The sequence below is a fragment of the Oncorhynchus kisutch genome, linkage group LG2, assembly GCF_002021735.2.
Source record: "Oncorhynchus kisutch isolate 150728-3 linkage group LG2, Okis_V2, whole genome shotgun sequence".
In the NCBI taxonomy this organism is placed as follows: Eukaryota; Metazoa; Chordata; class Actinopteri; order Salmoniformes; family Salmonidae; genus Oncorhynchus; species Oncorhynchus kisutch.
In genome coordinates, this window is record NC_034175.2 from 44,806,835 (window position 1) to 44,828,729 (window position 21,895).

Here is a 21,895-nt window from a genome sequence, read left to right on the forward strand (position 1 = left end):
TATTGTACTGCACTGTACTCTGCTGTGCTGTATGGTACTGCACTGTACTCTGCTGTGCTGTATTGTACTGCACTGTACTCTGCTGTGCTGTATTGTACTGCACTGTACTCTGCTGTGCTGCGCTGTGATGTCCAAACTTGTGAAACATGAGGAGAATGACATTCATATCCATAATGATGTATTGCTGTTAGCCAAGTTTGCATCTGCACAGTTCTTCCACTGAATTTGTTTTTGTAAATGTTTTAGTGGAAATTGTGCATAGCCGTGTGGTTTGTTAAACTTCTAAATCAATGTTTTTGGTTTGGCAAACATTTTAAAGTCAAAGCAAACCAAGTCAAAGCATTGCCCTGATGCAATGCAAGGTCACCACATTTTGTTGACAAAATTTTTGTTTGGATGTTGACTCTACATAGCGAACAACCAAGTTGCGGACAAGTACAGTAATCTAGCTACTCCTACTGCTGCCCGCCACAATTCCATGAGGAATTCCATCAGACATCCTTTGAAACACCCACTTGTTCATTATGTCACACTCTCAGCGGAATCCAACTGAATTACTGTGTGGTTAATACCGATTGTGACATCAAATAAAATAAAATTGTATTTGTCACATGCGCCGAATACAATAGGTGTAGACCTTACTGTGAAATGCTTACAAGCCCTTAACCAACAACGCAGTTCAAGAAATAGAGTTAATAAAATAGACTAAATCAACTAAAGTTTTTTAAAAAAGTATAAATTCTAAATGTAACAAGATATTTACATAACAATAACGATGCTTACTTTAGTGGGTACCGGTACCCTGATAATAAACAGTGAGTAGCAGCAGTGTAAAAACAAAGAAAGGGGGAGGGTCAATGTAAATAGTCCAGGTGGCCATTTGATTAGTTGTTCAGCAGTCTTATGGCTTGGGGGTAGAAACTGTTAAGGAGCCTTTTGGTCCTAGACTTGGTGCTCCAGTACCGATTGCCGTGCGGTAGCAGAGAGAACAGTCTATGACTTGGGTGATTGGAGCCTTTGACAATTTTACATTTGACATTTACAAAATCAGCATGTAAACAGTTATTGAACAATAATGGCAGTCATGCGGTGAAAGACTCCTAGATCCTGGATTGCACATTCAAACTAACACAGCACCCAGGACACAGTGGGCTAACTGTATATTAGTCAAGCAGAAACAACCAGATGTCAGCTCTGATGCCTAATTGGTTAGTTATTCTATATAAGGAACAATAACACATTAACAGTCCATAATGACGTTGATCAGAGAGCTGTAATGTGTTTATACATGGACAGGAGTCAGGATCTGCCGGTTCCACCCCCTGCTCCTGTCTGCAGCAGAGCGAGATAATGTACTGTGGAGGACTTCAAAAGACATTGCCTCCCCCCTCTGCAGTGCAGCTACTGTATTCCCACACAGCCATCAAGTCAACTACACAGAAGGGGGAAAGATTCTGGGTGAATTTGGGGGTTTTGTTATGCTTTTTTTGTTCAGTTTCTACTGAGACCAAGAGTCACGCCAGACTTTAAGTTGAAACAGTGTATCCCTATGATATATATATATATATATTCCTGAATACATAACTACGGTACTATAGGATTGTGAAAGTGCAGAGTAAATACAGAGCTGTTTTCTATTGCATCCATAATGTGTATCTGTATCTTTAAGATATGAAATAGTATTGATAGAGTGTGATGAAACACAAAGCAGAGCAGGGACAGAAGTCTGCTACAGTTATCGTCATGTTTCATCATTACTGTTGCCCTTCATTTCCACCCAGACGTTTTATCTGAAGCACTCTCATTAAGAAGAAAGAGTTGCTTCCTCTGTTTTAGTCCTCTGCATCAGTCCTAGACTTTTATTGAGTTTCAGTCTGCGTCATCACTGAATCACCTTGTTATCCATTTCGGTATAAGGGACTTTTATGGCATGAATGTAAATTGCTACGGCCTATGACACTGCATCTGGCACTAGAGGACGGTTATCAAATTGGGTAATGATAGCAGTGTTTTCATTAGGACTTTGCTTTAGCTCTGTATACCAATGATAAAAGGTTAGCACATAGTGAAACTCCCTCAACTAAATCTCTCTATTCAGATGATATAAGCCCAAAAACAATGGCTGCCAGGTCTCAGTATGGACTGGTGTTTGCCTAGGTCAAGCTAGCCAGACACCCACACCCAGCTATCCCATTCTGGCCTGGAGGGAGCAGGGCTGGGGCGGTGTGTTACATAACAAAGGCTTGATGCAATAATTGGGCCTTCTCTTCCCAGTAGGAGCCAGGGGAAAACCAGATGGGTGTAACCCTGGAATGTAACAAAACACACATCCCCTCTTCATCAGAACACACCCTTCCCAGGACCAGCACCCAGGCTGTTTTCACTCCAGTCTCCCCGGGGAGCTCCCAGGCGCCAGGTAAAATGGAGAATTCACACTGACTGCATGGAGATAAGGCAAATCATAATACAGTCAGTGTCAGTCCACATCTACGCCCACTGCTGCTTACGTCAGTAGTGTATAAAGAGGTGAGAACAAGAGTCTCATCTCACACAAAGCAGCTGGGAAACAAAACATGACCACAGTAGGGATGGATACAGCACACTATGGCATTTCCAGACTCCTCCTTCCTGCATAGATACATGTACTCTTTTTCACCCAAGGCCGAACGCAACGCAATTCTATCGAACAAATGTGTGGCCCGTTTGAACAGCTGCACATAGATCTCACATTGTTGCTCTAGTCTAGTGTCTCTAGGACTTGTTGCCAGAGTAGGTCACTGTGAAGGAGCCTAGCTAAGTGCTGGAGATAATGTTCTCCTGTCCCAATCAGAGTGTGTGAGAGAGGGCAACGGAAAGCACCTTAATGTTATTAGCATGTCTGGAAACAACCCATTCTAGGCAACTTCACAACGGCCTGAGACGCCACACACAATCATGACAGATAGAAAAACATTGCCCTAGCTAGCTAGATAGCTAAGTCTGTTGTTATTTAGCTGTGCTTACGGCTAGTGTGTAAAAAGTACAGGGGAGTGATCTGATTGTTTGTCTTCTCTCTGCAGAGATTTAACGGCACATTGCTCTCATGTGGATGTTCTGGTGAACGCCCAGCCTGTGTGTATAACACTGACTATCTATGGGGGCTAGTCAGAGTTTCCACTTGTAGAAAATAATTATAAGGATGACATAAATAGAGGAGAAGGATTGTATGCCTATAAGGAATTAGGCTAGGATAATATATTATGATCTCAGCAACGGACATTGCAAATAAATGGTCCCACACCTCGTCCTAACGACATTAAGACAAACACCAGACTAAATTCAACGTGGTCACCATCTAAAGCAGCAACAGCCATCCAGGGGAGTAACACTACGGCTAATTCACAGTTATGCTGTACAGCAGGGGTATTCAACTGGGGCCCGGGGTACTGTAGGGGTCCCCAAAAATGAATAATTTGTTGAATATGACAGTGATTGGATTTTTATTTTATTTTTTTACTTAAAAAAAAAAAGTTAAAGTGTGTGTGTGTACTTAAAAAAAAACATTTTTTTTTTAAAGCACACACACACGTTTATTTTTTTTCCATTAAAAAAAAGTTAAACTCCAATCACCCGTCATAGACTGTTCTCTCTGCAAGCGGAACCTTAGTCTAGGTCCCAAAGACTCCTTAACAGCATCTCCCCCAAGCCATAAGACTACTGCTAATCAAATGGCCACCCAGACTATTTACATTGATGACCCCTACCTACATGTACAAATTAACTAACTAACCTGTACCCCCGCACATTGCGTTGGTACCGGTACCCCCTGTATATAGCCTCATTATTGTTATTTTATTGTGTTACTTTTTATTTATCTAGTGAATATTTTCTTCATTCTTAACTCTATTTCTTGAACTGCATTGTTGGTTAAGGGCTTGTAATTAAGCATTTCACGTGAAGTATTCGACGCATGTGACATTTTGGGGGGGGATTTGATGAAGTCCTGAGCACCCTGGAGCAGGACAACGACCCTAAGCACACAGCCAAGACGATTCAGGATCAGTTTTTAATTTGGAATAAATTAGAAAAAATTTCTATAAGCCAGTTTTTAAAAAACATATTTTTCACCCCTTTTTTCCTCCCCTATTTCATGGTATCCAATTGGTAGTTACAGCCTTGTCTCATCGCTGCAACTCCTGTACGGACTCGGGAGAGGCGAAGGTCGAGAGCCACGTGTCCTCCGAAACACAACCCAACCAAGCCGCACTGCTTCCTGACACAATGCCCATCCAACCCGGAAGCCAGCCGTAGCAAAGTGTCCGAGGAAACGCCGTACGTACACCTGGCGACCGTGCCAGCGTGCACTGCGCCCGGACCACCACAGGAGTCGCTAGTGCGCGTTGAGACAAGGATATCCCTGCCGGCCAAACCCTCCCCTAACCCGGGTGACGCTGGGTCAATTGCGCGCCGCCCCATGGGTCTCCCTGTTGTGGCCGGCTGCGACAGAGCCTGGATTCGAACCCAGAATCTCTAGTGGCACAGCTAGCACTGCGATGCGGCACTTTAGATATACAGAGTAATTGAGTCATTAGCCATTTGTTATAAGTGAAAACATTGTTAGTCTATATTTCAAGCATTACTCCTCAACACACCACACGATAAAGCTTATTTTATCATGGCCCAACTTGACGGCACCATTCTCTCTCCTGCTCCCGAAACGACATTCCATTGATAAGAATAGCTGGCACATTTGCTTTTGTGTTGCAATATTGGTTTTGGCCTCAAATCTCCTGGAGCTCTAGAGGAGGAAAGAAGCTGTGCACTTGTCAACAGTATGGTAAGAATGTAAACATAGTGATGATGTACAACACAGCTAAGTAGTTTAGCAGGAGCGACAGACAAATCATGAAAAACTTAGAGAGCAGAATCCTAATAGCAGTGACCTTTGTCCCCTAAAAGGCATCCACCCCACCCCTGAAGAGCTAGAGATGTGAGTTTCCTAAAGGAAGGAAAAGGGTGCGCTGGTGTAATCAGAGAGGGAGTAAAATAAGAGAACAGTCCAACTCTCAAAACAACCCCCCTAATGGCATACTGTGTGAGTCTGGACCGAAGAACTACCTACTAATAGCCACCCCTATCTCTCTCTCTGTGTGTGTATGTGTGGGGCCCACCCAGTGGCTTTTACCCCTTTAACCTTTCCTTTAAATTCCCCCACACAGAGATAATGACTTCAAGCCATAGGGAATGTATAGAACAACACTAATGGCTGACGTCTTTACAGGTTACGTGGACCAAAATACCTGCTATAAATCAGAAGCATAACAACAAGGAGAGCAAAACTCCAGTCAAGGGGACAGGGGATTCCAGTACGGCTGGTCCATCTGAAACATTGTTTTATGAGGGCAGTCACCAAGGAGCTAAACATGCTTCAGTTTCAACCATATTGCATTTCTTCTGACGTCCTATCGGTTACAGTATAGCACACGGGTGTCGCATACAGGTGTCCCCCACGGGTGTCATGCGGCATCCTTCTCCCTGCCTGCACCTTTTCGCCTAATGATTTGTGACACGACCAAATGCTGAGAGGGAATTCAAATCAGCAGAGCTAGATGACCAGAGCATCTCTGAGCCATGGAAGGTCACAATGCCCTTGACCTATACATCTCTCCTGTCTCTTCGGTCTACTCTACCATGGAGCCGTCTCTGTCAATCTGTTCACATCACAGTTAACCCAATGGATGTCACATTCAGCAGGAGGAAAGAGCCATCAGTATCCTTTATACACAGTTAGGAAGAATCCCAAATGGATTCTAAATGGCACCCTAATCTATAAAGTGCACTACTTCTGACCAGGGCCCATAAGGCTTAGTTTTAAAAAGTAGTCCACTATATAGGGAATAGGGTGCAATTGCATGCATCCTTAGAGAGCAAACAAGACATAGACAAAGGTCAAGACAGACAAGCTGGTACTGGGTAGAACAGAAGATGCAGCCAGCCAGCAGCCCAAAGATGATGGATTTGTAGCAGACACGGAGCCCACGGTCTCTCCTCTCCTGCACAGGGTTTAACCCATGGAGCGCATCACAGAGGGTGAGATTCAAACCTCCTCCTCTTAATTTCACACACTGGTGGATCAAGTAAAATATAGTACTGAAATAGGTGCACTTCTGCAGCTGAAATGCAGTAGGTCAGTTAAAGGAGGAAATTGATTCATTTATCAAAAAAACTATTATTATGCTCCTTTTAAGTACATAAAAGCTGTCTTGTGGCTTTGGGTACCTCAAATGGAAGGATAAGATGTCCATAAAAAAACGAATATGGCAACACAATGGGGTTCGGCCTACTTTCCTACAGATCATGTGCTGTTTCCTGAGTTGGAAAAACGGTATCACATTTTGCTTCAATGGAAGTTTGGTGTTAAAGGAAACCTTGAAAAGTTCCCTATATAATTCACAGGATATGGGAAGACAGTTGAGGGGATTTAGGAACTGAAATCCTGTCTCTGGACACTACTTTGATTTAAAGAAGCACCTGGCTGCTGAGGGAGGTCAGGACTGGTGTTGTATTTATACTGTATGAAGAGATCGGAGCAGAGCTACAGTCTGGCAGGCACGTCATAAGTAATAACGACACACACACACACACACCTTCAGTACTCGAGGTGTTGGCCATGGGACCCGGGACTCCCTCCGGCTGCACGCGGCTTGTTCAGCCTCGTTCTGCCCGACGGGCTCGGCAGCACCACTTTTGCAGATGTACCCACAGTTCCTCTGTAAGACCGTACGCAGTCCGTCAAACACAACCACACTGGTGGTGCACCCCATCACTCCAGGTCCAAAACAGGCATCCCTCAGTAGAGCCGGACGATGACCCAGTTTCCCAGATCCAAACCTACTACAGCCTGGTCCATCCTGAAACACAGCTCCACAACTTCCTATGACTGCACCCCCAGGGCGAGGCTGCTGTCTGGGCTCAGAGAAACAGAGAGATAGCCTGGGAGCCTGGAGAGAGAGTTTATCCAGCCAGGGAAAGGAGCCTCGGTCAGAGCCACAGCAAAGCAGAGCTGTCCCAGCCTGTGTTTGCAGGAGTGCCTCAGTCAGCAGGCAAGCGAGAGAGGGAGAGAGACGGGAAGGGGGGGATGCTGTGAGCGCTGCTGCAGCTTCAGCCAATGCTGAGCCTCGACACAATGCCAGCTTCTATCGGCTGCTGCTGATGCTGTGCATCGCTCTCCCTTTCGCTCTCTCTTTTCCCCTGCCTCTCCCTTCTTTGAAACCTCAACTCTATCTTTCCCTTACTCACAGTCAGACCACATCTGTACATGAAAATATTTGCTTTTATTGCATTCTCTGGGGAATGCATTCAGAAATAAGCAGCCGGCATAACCGCACCAAAATACAATAGTTGTTCTTGTACAGTAAGGGGAGGGAATGTGATGAAGATTAAGGCGTTGACTAAGGAGTAAATGAACGTGTGCTAACTCTAGGATAGATTGTTTCCACAGTCAGGCAAAGCGCAATGTGGCTGAGTGCTTATTTAGTTGAAGTGAGAAACAAGGGGAAACGAAGGGACAAATTCTCCAAGAATCAAATAAGTTCATCATTTACACTTCTCTAAAACATGAATAATGATGACATGGCAGCATATTACGGTTGGATTAATGAAAGCCTTAATAAAGACACAGTAAATACTTCCTCCACCTCAGCCAGACTGCTTGGAAAACTGTTTTCTAAACGGACATGATCCTCCGTAATCTTCTTGATCAAGGGAAAGCTCATCTAAAAAGAACAGGATTTGAGTCAAACCTACTCTGTGACTTAACATATTCCAATTAAAGTGTGTGCCCACACAAACAGCAGCTGAGTCAGTCAGCCTGTGTTCAAAGACGAATCTGTTTTACTTTAGAAACCTGGAGAGAAAAAAAAATCTAAACATTTACTGGCCAGTGCTTTTGCTCAAAGCCATCTTTATTTACAAAGCACACCAAGGAAATGTACGGATTTAAGCCTTTTATGCCGAGACGTCACACAGAGAATAAATTCTAAATAAAAGATTAGCCTCTGGCTGGATCAGAGCATGTCCTTCCTGTTCTACCAAGTGCATAAAACATATTAGAAGTAGGACAGAAAAGGTTGATTAAGCAAAGACCTTCAAGGATGTCAAACTAGGATTCATCCAGATACAATCCATCAGCCACACAGTTTAACTAGGGCCAGGAACTTTACCCATAAAACCATGCTGTTTAATAATCAACCTGAACTGGCTCCACATTCATAAAGAAATTAATCAATATTCACTTATATCAATTAATATCTCCCACCTGCAAATCAGGCCTGATTTTATGGACTCTCTGCCTTCGAGCCATTGGACATGTTTGTACTGACAAGAGTCTGCAGCGCCATGCCCCATGTCCTGATTGGGGAAAGACAGACAGGGAAACCGGGCACTGTCCATCTCTTGTTTACTTATCAATTTCCCGTCATTCTGAGGCGGCCCCTGTTTCCTGCTGCAGCTGTGGGTCGCATGCTCATAAAGTACCCCAGTACACACACTTACAGGACAGTAGCTGGCAGGGAATAATCCACGGGACCCGGGGTTGTATTGTCACATGCACATATCAGCTACTGAAGTGCATACAGTGAACAGTCTTCCTAGATACTGGGAGGGATTTCATGAACCAGAAAAATAACACTGATGAGAGTTCACCATTGAGAATGAGATTCATACTAAAACATTAATATTTCATTTGATATGAATTTACAAGCTGAAAATACATGCGATGTAAAATGTCGGGGGGTAATTCCCCAAAGCCATGCAGTGTTCAGTTGACCGGTCAAAGGCTCAAACTCTGTGTGACTGGGGGAGATTTTCTACCACCATTACAGTAAAAGTCATACTGTGGGGCAATAACATTGATCAGGACACACACACACACACACACACACACACACACACACACAGCATTAGAAGTGCTTCCAAAGGGCGCACCAGTGTAGTGTGCTGCTAAACTCCCTCAGCATGTGCGTGTGCTGTGTTAATATTTCAGCAGCACCTGACACAGTGAACTACATTCGATTGGGGGGGATGAGGAGTGCAGCTGAGCCCGGGGTTGATGGAATTCAGATATATGGGTGGGTGAGTGAGTGAGCAGGAGGAGGGATGGATGGATGAAGACTTCAAGTATACTCATTGTTCTCTTAGAAATACATCCTCATTTCAACCTCATGGCTTCAACACACTCTCCCCATCCCCCATGGCCTGCAGTCTACAGCAGGATAGACCGTCAGATGGTGGAGAGAGGGCTTTTAAGCTTAACATATAGAACAGCAAGAAGTAATCTGCTGTGAAATTGCCAAGTCAAACTCTACATTAGGGACTGATAAGAGCAGCCCGCAGAGTGGACTATGAGGAATGAAAGCTTCATGTCTCCTGCTTGAACTGTTGCTACTGTAAGAGCAGTGATCACATCCCTAAGTAAGGTAAAGGGCAAGAGGATCATGTACTATAGGGTTATGACAAAGGAATATCAGTGTGACTTCACAGTGTTATCGCTGGCTTGACGTTCATAGTTATGCAGCACAGCAACTAAAATAGCATGCCCCTAAGCGACACAATACATGGACAGTCCGCACACACACACACACATACATACACACACACACACACACACACACACACACACACACGTCTGTCTAGTCAAGTAAGTTCTCTTTTGAAAACACTGTCTGTCAACAGTGAGACAGTTATTTTTGAGTGAGAACCATTGCAAATAAGGTTAAATGGCTAATAATTAATTAGAGGACATGGTTTGAAGTGACACAGCTGGTTGGGATAAATCTCACCTTGAGGACACAGATTCTTCCTGTTGTGCACACTGAGGTATGTCTAAAACAATGCTATGACACTCACTAAGTCCCATTATGAATCTATTGCAGGGTAGAAAGACTGCCACCTCTCATTGAAGCCATGGAAGTTCAAGGCCGACATTAGTACTGCAGGCATTGTTTGCATAAAAAAGGATCCCCATTATAGGCCTTGGTTCACTCCAGACCTGACTGCCCTTGACCAGCACAAAAACATCCTGTGGCAGACTGCAATAGCATCGAATAGTCCCCGCGATATGCAACTGTTCAAGGAAGTCCGGAACCAATACACACAGTCAGTCAGGAAAGCTAAGGCTAGCTTTTTCAAACAGAAATGTGCATCCTGTAGCTCTCCAAAAATTTGGGACACTAAAGTCCATGGAGAATAAGAGCACCTCCACCCAGCTGCCCACTGCACTGAGGCTAGGCGACACGGTCACCACTGATAAATCCATGATAATCGAACATTTCAATAAGCATTTCTCTACGGCTGGCCATGCTTTCCTCCTGGCTGCCCCAACCCCGGCCAACAGCTCCGCACCCCTCGCAGCTACTTCCCGAGCCTCCCCAGCTTCTCCTTCACCCAAATCCAGTTGGCAGATGTTCTGAAAGAGCTGCAAAACCTGGACCCAATCAGCTGGGCTAGACAATCTGGACCCTCTTTTTCAAAAATTATACGCCGCCATTGTTGTAACCCCTATTACCAGTCTGTTCAACCTCTAATTTCGTCCGAGATCCCTAAAGATTGGAAAGCTGCCGCGGTCATCCCCCTCTTCAAAAGGGGGTGAAACTCTAGACTCAAACTGTTACAGACCAATATCCATCATGCCCTGCCTTTCTAAAGTCTTTGAAAGCCAAGTTAATAAACAGATCACTGACCATTTCGAATCCCACCATACCATCTCCGCTGTGCAATCCGGTTTCCGTGCTGGTCACGGGTGCAAGTCAGCCACGCTCAAGGTACTAAACGATATCATAACCGCCATCGATAAAACTGTGCAGCAGTCTTCATCGACCTGGCCAAGGCTTTCGACTCTGTCAATCACCACATTCTTATTGGCAGACTCGATAGCCTTGGTTTCTCAAATGACTGCCTCGCCTGGTTCACCAACTACTTCGCAGATAGAGTTCAGTGTGTAAAATCGGAGGGCCTGTTGTCCGGACCGCTGGCAGTCTCTATGGGGGTACCACAGGGTTCAATTCTCGGGCCGACTCTTTTCTCTGTATATATCAACGATGTCGCTCTTGCTGCGGATGATTCCCCGATCCACCTCGACACAGACGGCACCATTCTGTATACATCTGGCCCTTCTTTGGACACTGTGTTAACTAACCTCCAAATGAACAAAACCCACCCGTAGCACGCACTCCAGCAGGTATCTCTCACTGGTCATCCCCAAAGCCACCACCTCCTTTGGCCGCCTTTCCTTCCAGTTCTCTGCTGCCAGTGACTGGAATGAATTGCAAAAATCACTGAAGCTGGAGACTTACATTTCCCTCACTAACTTTAAAACATCAGCTATCTGAGCAGCTAACCGATTGCTGCAGCTGTACATAGTCCATCTGTAAATAGCCTTCCCAATCTACCTACCTCATCCCCATATTATTTTTATTTACTTTGCTGCTCTTTTGCACACCATCATCTGCTCATCTATCACTCCAGTGTTAATCTGCTAAATTGTAATTGCTTTGCTACTTTGGCCTATTTATTGCCATATCTCCTCATGCCATTTGCACACACTGTATATAGAATTTCTTTTTTTCTATTGTGTTGACTGTACGCTTGTTTGTTCCATGTAACTTTGTGTTGTTGTTTCTGTCGCACTGCTTTGCTTTATCTTGGCCAGGTCACAGTTGTAACTGAGAACTTGTTCTCAAATAGCTTACCTGGTGAAATAAAAAATGTAAAAAATGGCAATCTTCCAGAAAGATATTCCACAAATTAACTTAAAAGCACACATGTTAATTGAAATGCATTTCAGGTGACTACCTCATGAAGCTGGTTGAGAGAATGCCAAGCGTGTTCAAAGCTGCCATCAAGGCAAAGGGTGGCTACTTTGAAGAATCTAAAATATATTTTGATTTGTTTAACACTATTTTTGGTTACTGTGTTATTTCATAGTTTTGATGTTTTCACTATTATTCTAGAATGTAGAAAATAGTTGTAAATAAAAAATAAAAAAACTTGAATGAGTAGGTGTGTCCAAACTTTTGATTGCTACTCTAAGTATTCACAACCCTTTGCTATGACACTCCAAATTGAGCTCAGGTGCATCCAACTTTATTTCATCATCCTTGAGATGTCACTACAACTTGATTGGAGTCCACCTGTGGCCAATTCAATTGTCTGGACATAATTTAGAAAGACACTATATAAAAAGGTCTTACAGCTGACTGTGCATGTCAGAGCAGAAGTCCACGGAACTATCTGTAGATCTCTGAGATTGTGATGAAGCATATATCTGGGGAAGGGTATACATATTTTTTTTTTTGTGTTAAGTTTCCAAAAGCACAGTGTTCTCCACTCTCCACCATTGGGAAATTGAACAATTATGGAACTTCCCAGACTCTGCCTAGAGCTGGCTGTCTGACCAAACTGAGCAACTGGTCGAAAAGAACCTTGGTCAGGGAGGTGACCAAGAACCCAATGATCACTTTGACAGAACTACAGAGTTCCTTGGCTGAGATGGGAGAACCTGCCAGAAGGCAGGGCCTGGGAGACTGGTAAGGATAAAGGGAACAATAAGTCGAGCCAAATACAGGCAAATCCTTGATGAGAACCTGCTTCAGAGTGCAAACGACAGATTGGGGTGAAGATTTATGTTCCAATTGAACAGTGACCACAAGCATAAGCCAAAGCAATGCTGGAATGGCTTCAGAACAAGAATGTGAATGTCCTTGAGTGGCCCAGCCAAAGCCCAGACTTCATCCCATTGAGAATCTGTGGAAAGACTTAAAGATTGCTGTTCACAGCCGCTAATTTAACAGAGCTTGAGAAAATCTGCAAGGAAAAATTGTAGAAAATCCCTAAAAACAGATATGCAAAGCTGCTACAGACATACCCAAGATGACTCAAATGTGTAATCACCACCAAAGGTTACTCTACAAAGTATTGACGCAGTAGTGTGAATACTTATGTAAAAATAGATGTTTCTGTATTTAATTTCTCAATAAATTTGCACAAATCTAAAAACATGTTTTCACTTTGTAATTATGGGGTATTGTGGGTAAAAGGGTGAGAATTATCTTGTTTGTTTTCTTTGAATCCATTTTGAATTCAGGCTGTAACAAGAAAATGTTGAATAAGTCAAGGGGTATTAATACTTTCTGAAGGTACTGATACATGGTCAGACATTTCTCGATTTCAAAATGTATTCCATAGCCAAACACAACATTTATGGCCGTGTCACGGTTGAGGTCGACCTCTAATATACCATTTCTCAGAGTGGTCCATAAAACCTAACCAGCTGTTAGAGAAAGGGGCCTTTTGCAACACAGTTCATCCTACTCTCATTTTGGAGGCTTGTTATCAGGGAATGGTTCTCTTAGCAATGCAGTGCAGAAATCCTCAATGCCTACGCAGGAGGTACAGTCCATGAGTCCTGCTGGGTGTCTGCAATCCCACTCCACCCCTCACCACCAACCAATCACATGATCAAGAGTTGGAAGTCTCCGAGAGGGTTACCCCGTAGAAGAAACAGCTAATGATAAACCGATAGTGCTGCAGCAGCAGTGCTGAGGAGAAACCAGATTGTGTGTGTGTACAGTACTGGGTTTGTTGTTCTTTTCTGTGTTGTGCTAATGATGAATAATTCAGGCCATGTTGGGTGGTGAAGACTGCTGAGTCACAGGGATCAACTGTGTTTCTACTGCTTCACTCCACTCCTCCTCAGCAGGCTGCAGCACCGTAAGAACCTCTCCTCTGGACAACAAACAAACCACTGGGCCAGGATGTGGAGGGTAAACTCAGTGTCCCCCCCCCCACCCCACCCACCCACACAGTCCCTAACCACTCAATAACCTCAGTAACATTGTGACCTACAAGCAGAACATCCACAATCATCAGCCTCAGCAGAAAATCTGTCTTCTGTATGGACACATTGTGGAATGAGACTATTCTGTACAGCAGTAGTTAACTAGACCAAGAGCAGCACTACTCCCTATACAGCAGTGATAGTACCATTGCATAGTCAGCTATGGGAAATCGGAGTTGAAGCTTCTAAGCGCAAATCGGCTTAATGTATGCCATGGCAGAAGAAGAAGGCGGTTGTGTGTGTGGATGTTGGAGTGTAAACATCCTGTATTAGGGCATGGAAGCTGTACCCGACCCACGCTGAATCTGGACACAGCTGCCTGCTGCTGGCTTCTAGATAAGCACGGTCTGTCTGGGACTCAGCTGCACTGATGTACATGGCTGGATTACTGCTGCTGGTACTACAGCCAAACTGCAGCTCTTCTCACAAGTCTGTTTAGTTTGTCCTCCACACTGATTACATCCCCCTCCCACCCAGTGTGTTTTGATAGTTGGTGGCACGCATTCTCAGATTGATACCGACTGCTCAATCATACTTTTGTAGATGACTGGTGAATTCCCTGATTGGTGTTTACTGCTGTTTTCACATCAATATGAAGAGAGTCAGTGACATCGGCTGGGAACACTGCTGGACTGTTCTTCCCATCAGTCTATGGAATATACCATGTGACCGGAGGCTGCAGGACACACATCTCAGGGGCCAGCTCATCTGCTGCAGCCAGCTTAGGGCTGACATGGTGTCTGAAGATCTGAGCGCTGGGCATAAAGGAAGGGGATCCAAGATGATAGACATTTAATATCCTACCAATTGAGTTTAATTCCTACTCAGATATACAGTGCATTTTGAGAGTATTCAGACCCCTTAACTTTTTCCACATTTTGTTATGTTACAGCCTTATTCTAAAATGGATCCCCCGCATCAATCAACCCACAATACCACATAATGACAAAGAAAAAACAGGGTTGTAGTAGAATTGTTATAAAAAATATAAAAAAACTGAAATATCATATTTACATAAGTGTTCAGATCCTTTACTCAGTACTTTGTTGAAGCACCTTTGGAAGCGATTACAACCTCGAGTTTTCTGGGGAATGACACTACAAGCGTGGCACACCTGTATTTGGGGGTTTCTCCCATTCTTCTCTGCAGATCCTCTCAAGCTCTGTCAGGTTGGATGGGGAGTGTCGCTGGACAGCTATTTTCAGGTCTCTCCAGAGATGTTAGATTGGGTTCAAGTCCGGGCTCTGGCTGGGCCACTCAAGGACATTCAGAGACTTGTCCCGAAGCCACTCCTGCATTGTCTTGGCTGTATGCTTAGGGTCATTATCCTGTTGGAACATGAACCTTGGCCCTAGTCGGAGGTCCTGACCTCTCTGGAGCAGGTTTTCATCAAGGATCTATCTCTCTGTACTTTACTCCGTTCATCTTTCCCTCGATCCTGACTAGTTCCCCAGTCCTTGCCGCTGAAAAACAGTTTTCCGAGAGATGGGAGAACCTTCCAGAAGGACAACCATCTCCACAGAAGAACTCTAGATCTCTGTCAGAGAGCGACCATCGGGTTCTTGGCCCTTCTCCCCCGATTGCAGCTTTAGGAAGGGTCTAGGTGGTTCCAAACTTCTTAAATGGAATAATGGAGGCCACTGTGTTCTTAGGGATCTTCAATGCCGCAGAAATGTTTTGGTGCCCTTCCCCAGATCGGTGCCTCGACACAATCCTGTCTCGGAGCTCTACGGACACTTCCTTCGACCTCATGGCTTAGTTTTTGCTCTGACATGCACTGTCAACTGTGGGACCTTTATATAGACAGGTGTGTGCCTTTCCAAATCATGTCCAAACAATTGTATTTACCACAGGTGGACTCCAATCAAGTTGTAAAAACATCAAGGATGATCAATTTCATGTCTTATAGCAAAGGGTTTGAATACTTAGGTAACATTTTTTTTTAAATAAGTCAGCAACAACTTCTACAAAACTGTTTTCACTTTGTCATTATGAGATATTGTGTGTAGATTGAAGAGGGTTTTTATATATTTAATCAATTTTAGAATAAAGCTATAAGGTACAAAATGTGGAAAAAGTCAAGAGGTCTGAATAATTTCCAAATGCACTGTACCTGGTTATCATGATGACACTGCGGCTAGACTGTGTAGTAGTAGCAGTTATATGTAACCAAGACTGCCCTGGTGTCACACAGTATTGATTCATAATACCATGCTGACTTGCTCAATTAATAAATGCTCCATCTGAACCCCTTAGAGACTTGAGGTCAGGAATCCCTGTGATCAATGAGCAGTGGTTGTTACCAGAACCCTTTATCTCTTCCACTTGGGGACACGGACACTGTACTCCACATCTGGTGACTGTGGACAGTGTCACTGTCCTGCAATAGCCTCTAACGGTGTCACCCTCCTCCTGAGGTATTATGTCATATAAGTGTAATGTCAAGCTGTGAGAGCAGAGCGGGTGGGGTCTAATTAAAAACATCAAAGGCTGAACATGTGGACACAGAAGGGTCAGCTGGAGTCCCCCCGCCCCATAGCGGGGAGATGGAACGTCCCATCGTGTACACTACATTACACAGCCCCATAAAGTCTCTGGATTAGAGGAGTGGAGGGGGCGGGGAGTCATGAGGAGTTGGCATCTCATCTGAGGAGTGTCCAAGTCAGGGGTCAGGTCCACAGCTGGCAGTGTTTCTATGCCCTGGGTCGGCTAGGAGCTCTGCGGGGGGAGTGTGTGTGTGTGTGTGTGTGTTTAACGGGCCGATATATAGAATAGTGGACAACAGTGACATCACCATGGCGTCCAACAGAGCAGGTAAGATAACACAGCGCTGCTCCCAGCTGGGTCTCTTTGGGGAGGTGGAGAGGGAAGTGGCTGTTTCCTTCTGATGTGTAAACCTTATCACAACAAAGCTACTCTCTTTGCCTACTTTCCTTGAGACTGACTTAAACCTCCTGAACGTTTGTCACTTGAATGTTAACCTCCTGGAGAGTTCACTCGCACTAACGGGAAGTAGAGTGAAGGTTCATTCTTCCAACGTGCCTTTTCCTGGTCAAAGGGTGTCTAAAGTGAGACAAAGTTCAGAGCCATGATAGAAAGTTACAAGAGACAGGGAGGGCTGAAGGGAGGGATAACAGTTGTGCATACGTACTGGCAGAAGGGAGAGGGAACGGGGCTGGAATTCCATGGTAACGGAATTAAGCTTTAAAATGTGTGCCAAATAAAAACCATTGATTTCAAAAGTTTAACAAACCATACGACTCTATGCACAAGGATTACTTTGAACAAGTTAGAGACAATTTCACAAAAACACATTTACTAGAAGAATGGTGCAGATGGAAAATCTCTTGTTTTTTTATGCCAAGCGTTCCTCTGAGATGCTGGCCCATGTTGACTTCAATAATTCCCACAGCTGGCTGGATGTCCTTTAGGTGGTGGACCATTCTTGATACACATAGGAAACTGTCGAGCGTGAAAAACCCGACACAAACCGTTGAGCCTGGCACCTACTACTATACCCTATTTCAAGGCACTTCAATCTTTTGCCTAGTCCATTCAACCTCTGAATGGCACACATACACAATCCATGTCGTAATTGTCTCGAGGCTTACAAATCCTTCTTTAACCGGTCTCCTCCCCTTCATTCTACACTGGTTGAAGTGGATTTAACAAGTGATATCAATAAGCGATCATAGCTTTCACCTGGTCAGTCTGTCAGGGTAAGAGCAGGTGTTCATAATGTTTTGCACACTCAGTGTATTTCTTATACCTTTTAAGACCTTTTCTGGTAGATGTTGTCAAAGACCCCTTTTTCCATCTGTTCGACCAGAAATCAAAGCCTTTTGAATATTCCACATTTCGACGACAGAAATTGTTTGAAATAAATGTATTTAAGCCTTAACAAACAATACATACTCTTAGCTTTCATTTGATATCCAATTTGATATGCTCATACAAACTTCACATGTTGGTGCTCATGGGACATTTTAGACGGAAATGCCCACAAGCCAAATGCTACACATTTCAGATGCCAATGCATGAGCATGAGTTCACGTTACAGGCCACAAAATACCTCCCTACTACTACGGACCGCACATGATTGAGTGCACAACAGGCTGCAAATACTACAGAGCGCTAGGAGTCTGGTTTACACACTATATAAGCTCTACTCGATCTTCCCACTCTACTGACCCAGGATTATAGGCCCTGCCTGAAAGCATACTCCCATTGGCCTACACAAACTAAACTCTAGTCTGTCTCTCTTTTCACCTGCGACTGAGGGTAGCCTGTCCCTCTCCAAAATGGCACCGCAGCACAAATAAAAAGGGGCCACATCCTCTTCCTCTTCCACTCAGTATTTTGGGATGGTTTATTTATTCATTGGAGAAGAAACCGACCCATTTTCCTGAGGGGCTTGGGCCCTGCTTCCTTTACTTTGTAGTGCTGCCACTGGGTGAGGCATAACTAACTTGGCCCGTTGTAGAAAAACATGCACAAACACAAATGTGGACGAACAGACCTGTGCACACACCTTTTTTTCCCCCCACACAAGCCTATTGATTGTCAAGTGTACAGAATACAGGAAGACACATAGGCTACATCTCGGTCTTTTGAAGTATCCCTTTTGCATCCCAATGACATACTTAATTCAGTCCTAAGCCCCCCTGGGACACAGATAAAGATTGCTGGGGAGCCTCTACAGTAGATATTTCACATCATCCGGCTATGCCCTCTCCTCTCTGCAGCACCAGCGTTGGCAGTCTGAAGCAGTGCCAACCCCCATGCCCATGGGCCTGCTGTCAATGCCTTGTCAGCCGAAGCCAGCTTGAGTTGGCACAGAAAAAAAACATTCAAAATTTGTCAAGTAGTGCTGTGTAGTGAAGATTCGCTCCCAGGATTAGGAATGAGGATCAAGCTGTCATATGGGTTGATATTGGTGGAACTAACGCTTAGATGACATCGGCTCCATTGCTATTCGGTCTGCATTTCCTTAAGGCAGTAGCCTAGTAAAACTATATTTCAGATTATTATCTCATGTATAATTTCAACAACTCCATGGTACTTTCCAATATTCCACTGCTCATCTTATTCTGTTCTGTTAAGTCAACACACCGTAAAATCTAACACAATCTTACATTTCTACCCTTTATGTTTTTTTGTGAAAATTTTCCCATAAAAGATGAGCCATTGAAGTTCAACTGCTCCTCCTTCCATCACAAGCAGAAAGGTTATGGCGGCACAGGAAGATATCACTACCAATGCAGCTACTGCCACCTAAAGGCAACTGATCCTACTTCACCTCACACAACCATCCTCTTGTTTAGAAATGTTCACTAATACATTATTTTCATCACGCAAAAATACATTTGCATAGGTTTGTGTTCATGCTCGTATTGCAAGCCATCTGGTTCCAATTAGACCTGAAAACACACAAACACACTACGCAATCAGTCTTGATTCACCATGCTCTACTCTGCCAAAGTTATGATGTAATTGCTAAGGTCCTCTCCAGATAGTGAGTCATGATTGAGTATTGTGTTTTGGATATGAAAACTGCTTTTAAAAGACCATATTTATTTTTGCTCTGTAAGCATAAAGCTGTAGTCATGCTCTTTGATGTGCATTGTTCTTATTATTTGTATAGTCTAGTCACTAAGCTTCTAACATTGTTCAGTCATCCCTACTTACAGGACTAGCCTGTGTTCGAGTAAGCTTGAGTGGTGTCATCACTGTCACTCCATGTCCCCACCAATGACGGTGCAAGACAAGTCACAGCCCGACTTGCCGGGCAACACTTGGCCGTCTTCACCAGTCATAGAGCTGACCAACTGTACCCCGAGCGTCAATCAACACACTGCAGTCATTGTTTATAGCTTACAACTCGGCCCTGGACAGCAGGTCAGTGAGAAAACAATCAGTACTCACACTGGGAGGACTTTCTGACCGCAGGCAGAGGGAGTACAGTGCAGTTAAAGGCGGACCCAGTTCCTGGAATTCCTGCTTATATTACTTACTCGGCCTAGAACCACATCTAAGTCCACAAACATGACCATTACAGCAGATGGCCTGAGGGAACCAAATACCTACTGATAACATTATGATACCCACAATGTCTAAGCAAAGCTAAACATGACTACTCATTCAATTATTTTTGCGACACAAACATGGCTTTCACGGAGTAGCTGTGACTGTAAAAACCTGCTTCCCATTCGACAAGAGGCTACAGAAACCACAAATCAATCATTGACCTATAAGGGTTAAACAAACAGACTTGCCAAACAGAGGGGTTGAGGGAAAACCATGTGCTTTATGTGGGAAAGACATGGCTTTTCCTCCAACCAGATGCAGTATTTTGTCCACATGTACAGCGTACAGGGCTTAGGTGTGGGGTCTTTTCAAGACAGCGGTGAGGGTCTTATAAAAAGGGACGGTACACAACATGCAGTCACCCAGCTGGAGGAGGAGAGATCAGCAAACAAGCCCACTTGCCTGGCCCAGGGGTCACCTCTGTGAGAAAGGATATGACTGACCACATACTGTACATGACTCCTCATTGACAGCTACTGTGGTCCAGTGGTAACCCTCCGGGCATGGCGGCTCCATGGACATATACGACTCTCCACCATAGACTGGGGCTCAATCTCTGTGTGGTCCCAAACCTCCTTGTCGACAGTGCATTCGGAAGGTAGAAGGTGAACCTTTGCCCCAGTCGGAGGTCCTGAGCAGAGTTTCATCAAAAATCTCTGTACTTTGCTCTGTTTATCTTTCCCTCATCTAGTCTCCCAGTCCCTGTAGCTACCTCTGAAAAACATCCCCACAGCATGATGCTGCCACCACCATGCTTCACCGTAGCGATGGTGCCAGGTTTCCTCCATATGTGACACTTGGCATTCAGGCCAAAGAGTTCAATCTTGGTTTCATCAGACCAGAGAATCTTGTTTCTCATGGTCTGAGAGTATTTAGGTGCCTTTTAGCAAACTCCAAGCAGGCTGTCATGTGCCTTTTACTGAGGAGTGGCTTCCCTTTGGCCACTCTTCCATAATGGCCTGATTGGTGGAGTGCTGCAGAGGCGGTTGTCCTTCTGGCAGGTTCTCCCATCTTCACAGACGAATTCTGGAGGTCTGTCAGAGTGACCATCGTTTTTTTTTTTTTTTTTACCTTTATTTTACTAGGCAAGTCAGTTAAGAACAAATTCTTATTTTCAATGACGGCCTAGGAACAGTGGGTTAACTGCCTGTTCAAGGGCAGAATGACAGATTTTGTACCTTGTCAGCTCGGGGATTTGAACTTGCAACCTTTCGGTTACTAGTCCAATGCTCTAACCACTAGGCTACACTGCCAAGGCCCTTCTCCCCCAAATGCTCCGTTTGGCCAGGCGGCCAGCTCTAGAACAAGTCTTGGTGGTTCCAAACTTCTTCCATGTTAAGAATGATGGAGGCCACTGTGTTCTTGTAGACCTTCAATGCTGCAGACATGTTTTGGTACTCTTCCCCAGATCTGTGCCTCGACACAACCCTGTCTCGGAGCTCTACGGTCAATTCCTTCGACCTCATAGCTTGGTTTTTGCTCTGACATGCACTGTCAACTGTGGGACCTGATTTAGACAGGTGTGTGTCGTTCCAAATCATGTCCAATCAATTTAATTTACCACAGGTGGACACCAATCAAGTTGGAGTCCACCCGAGCTTCACCGTAATGCACCAGAGCGCAATTGAGTCTCATAGCAAAGGGTCTGAATACTTATGTTTTTTTTTTTTTTTTTTTATGAGGTAAGTCAGGTAAGAACAAATTCTTATTTACAATGACGGCCTACCGGGGAACAGTGGGTTAACTGCCTTGTTCAGGGGCAGAACGACAGATTTTCGGGGATTCGATCCAGCAACCTTTCGGTTACTGGCCCAACGCTCTAACCACTAGTCTACCTGCCACCCAAATAAGGTATTTCTGTTTTTGCTTTGTCATTATGGGATATTGTGTGTAGATTGATGAGGAAAATAGTATATTAAATACATTTTAGAATAA

General features: G+C 44.4%; 1 protein-coding gene across 8 annotated transcripts in view; it reads right to left on the bottom strand.

The window, feature by feature from the left end:
• Positions 1-21,895, bottom strand: part of LOC109867043 (dedicator of cytokinesis protein 9) — a 117,925-nt gene that overhangs the window by 70,838 nt on the left and 25,192 nt on the right. For 5 of the 8 annotated variants that reach the window (XM_031795588.1, XM_031795578.1, XM_031795596.1 and 2 more), the window contains exon 1: positions 6,627-6,818. The exons of the other annotated variants lie outside the window; for them this stretch is intronic. In XM_031795588.1, the coding sequence (XP_031651448.1) occupies positions 6,627-6,803 (177 nt within the window). In that variant the 5' untranslated portion in view covers positions 6,804-6,818. Of the gene's footprint in view, positions 1-6,626; positions 6,819-21,895 lie in introns of those variants that run through there. 8 annotated transcript variants of the gene reach the window in all.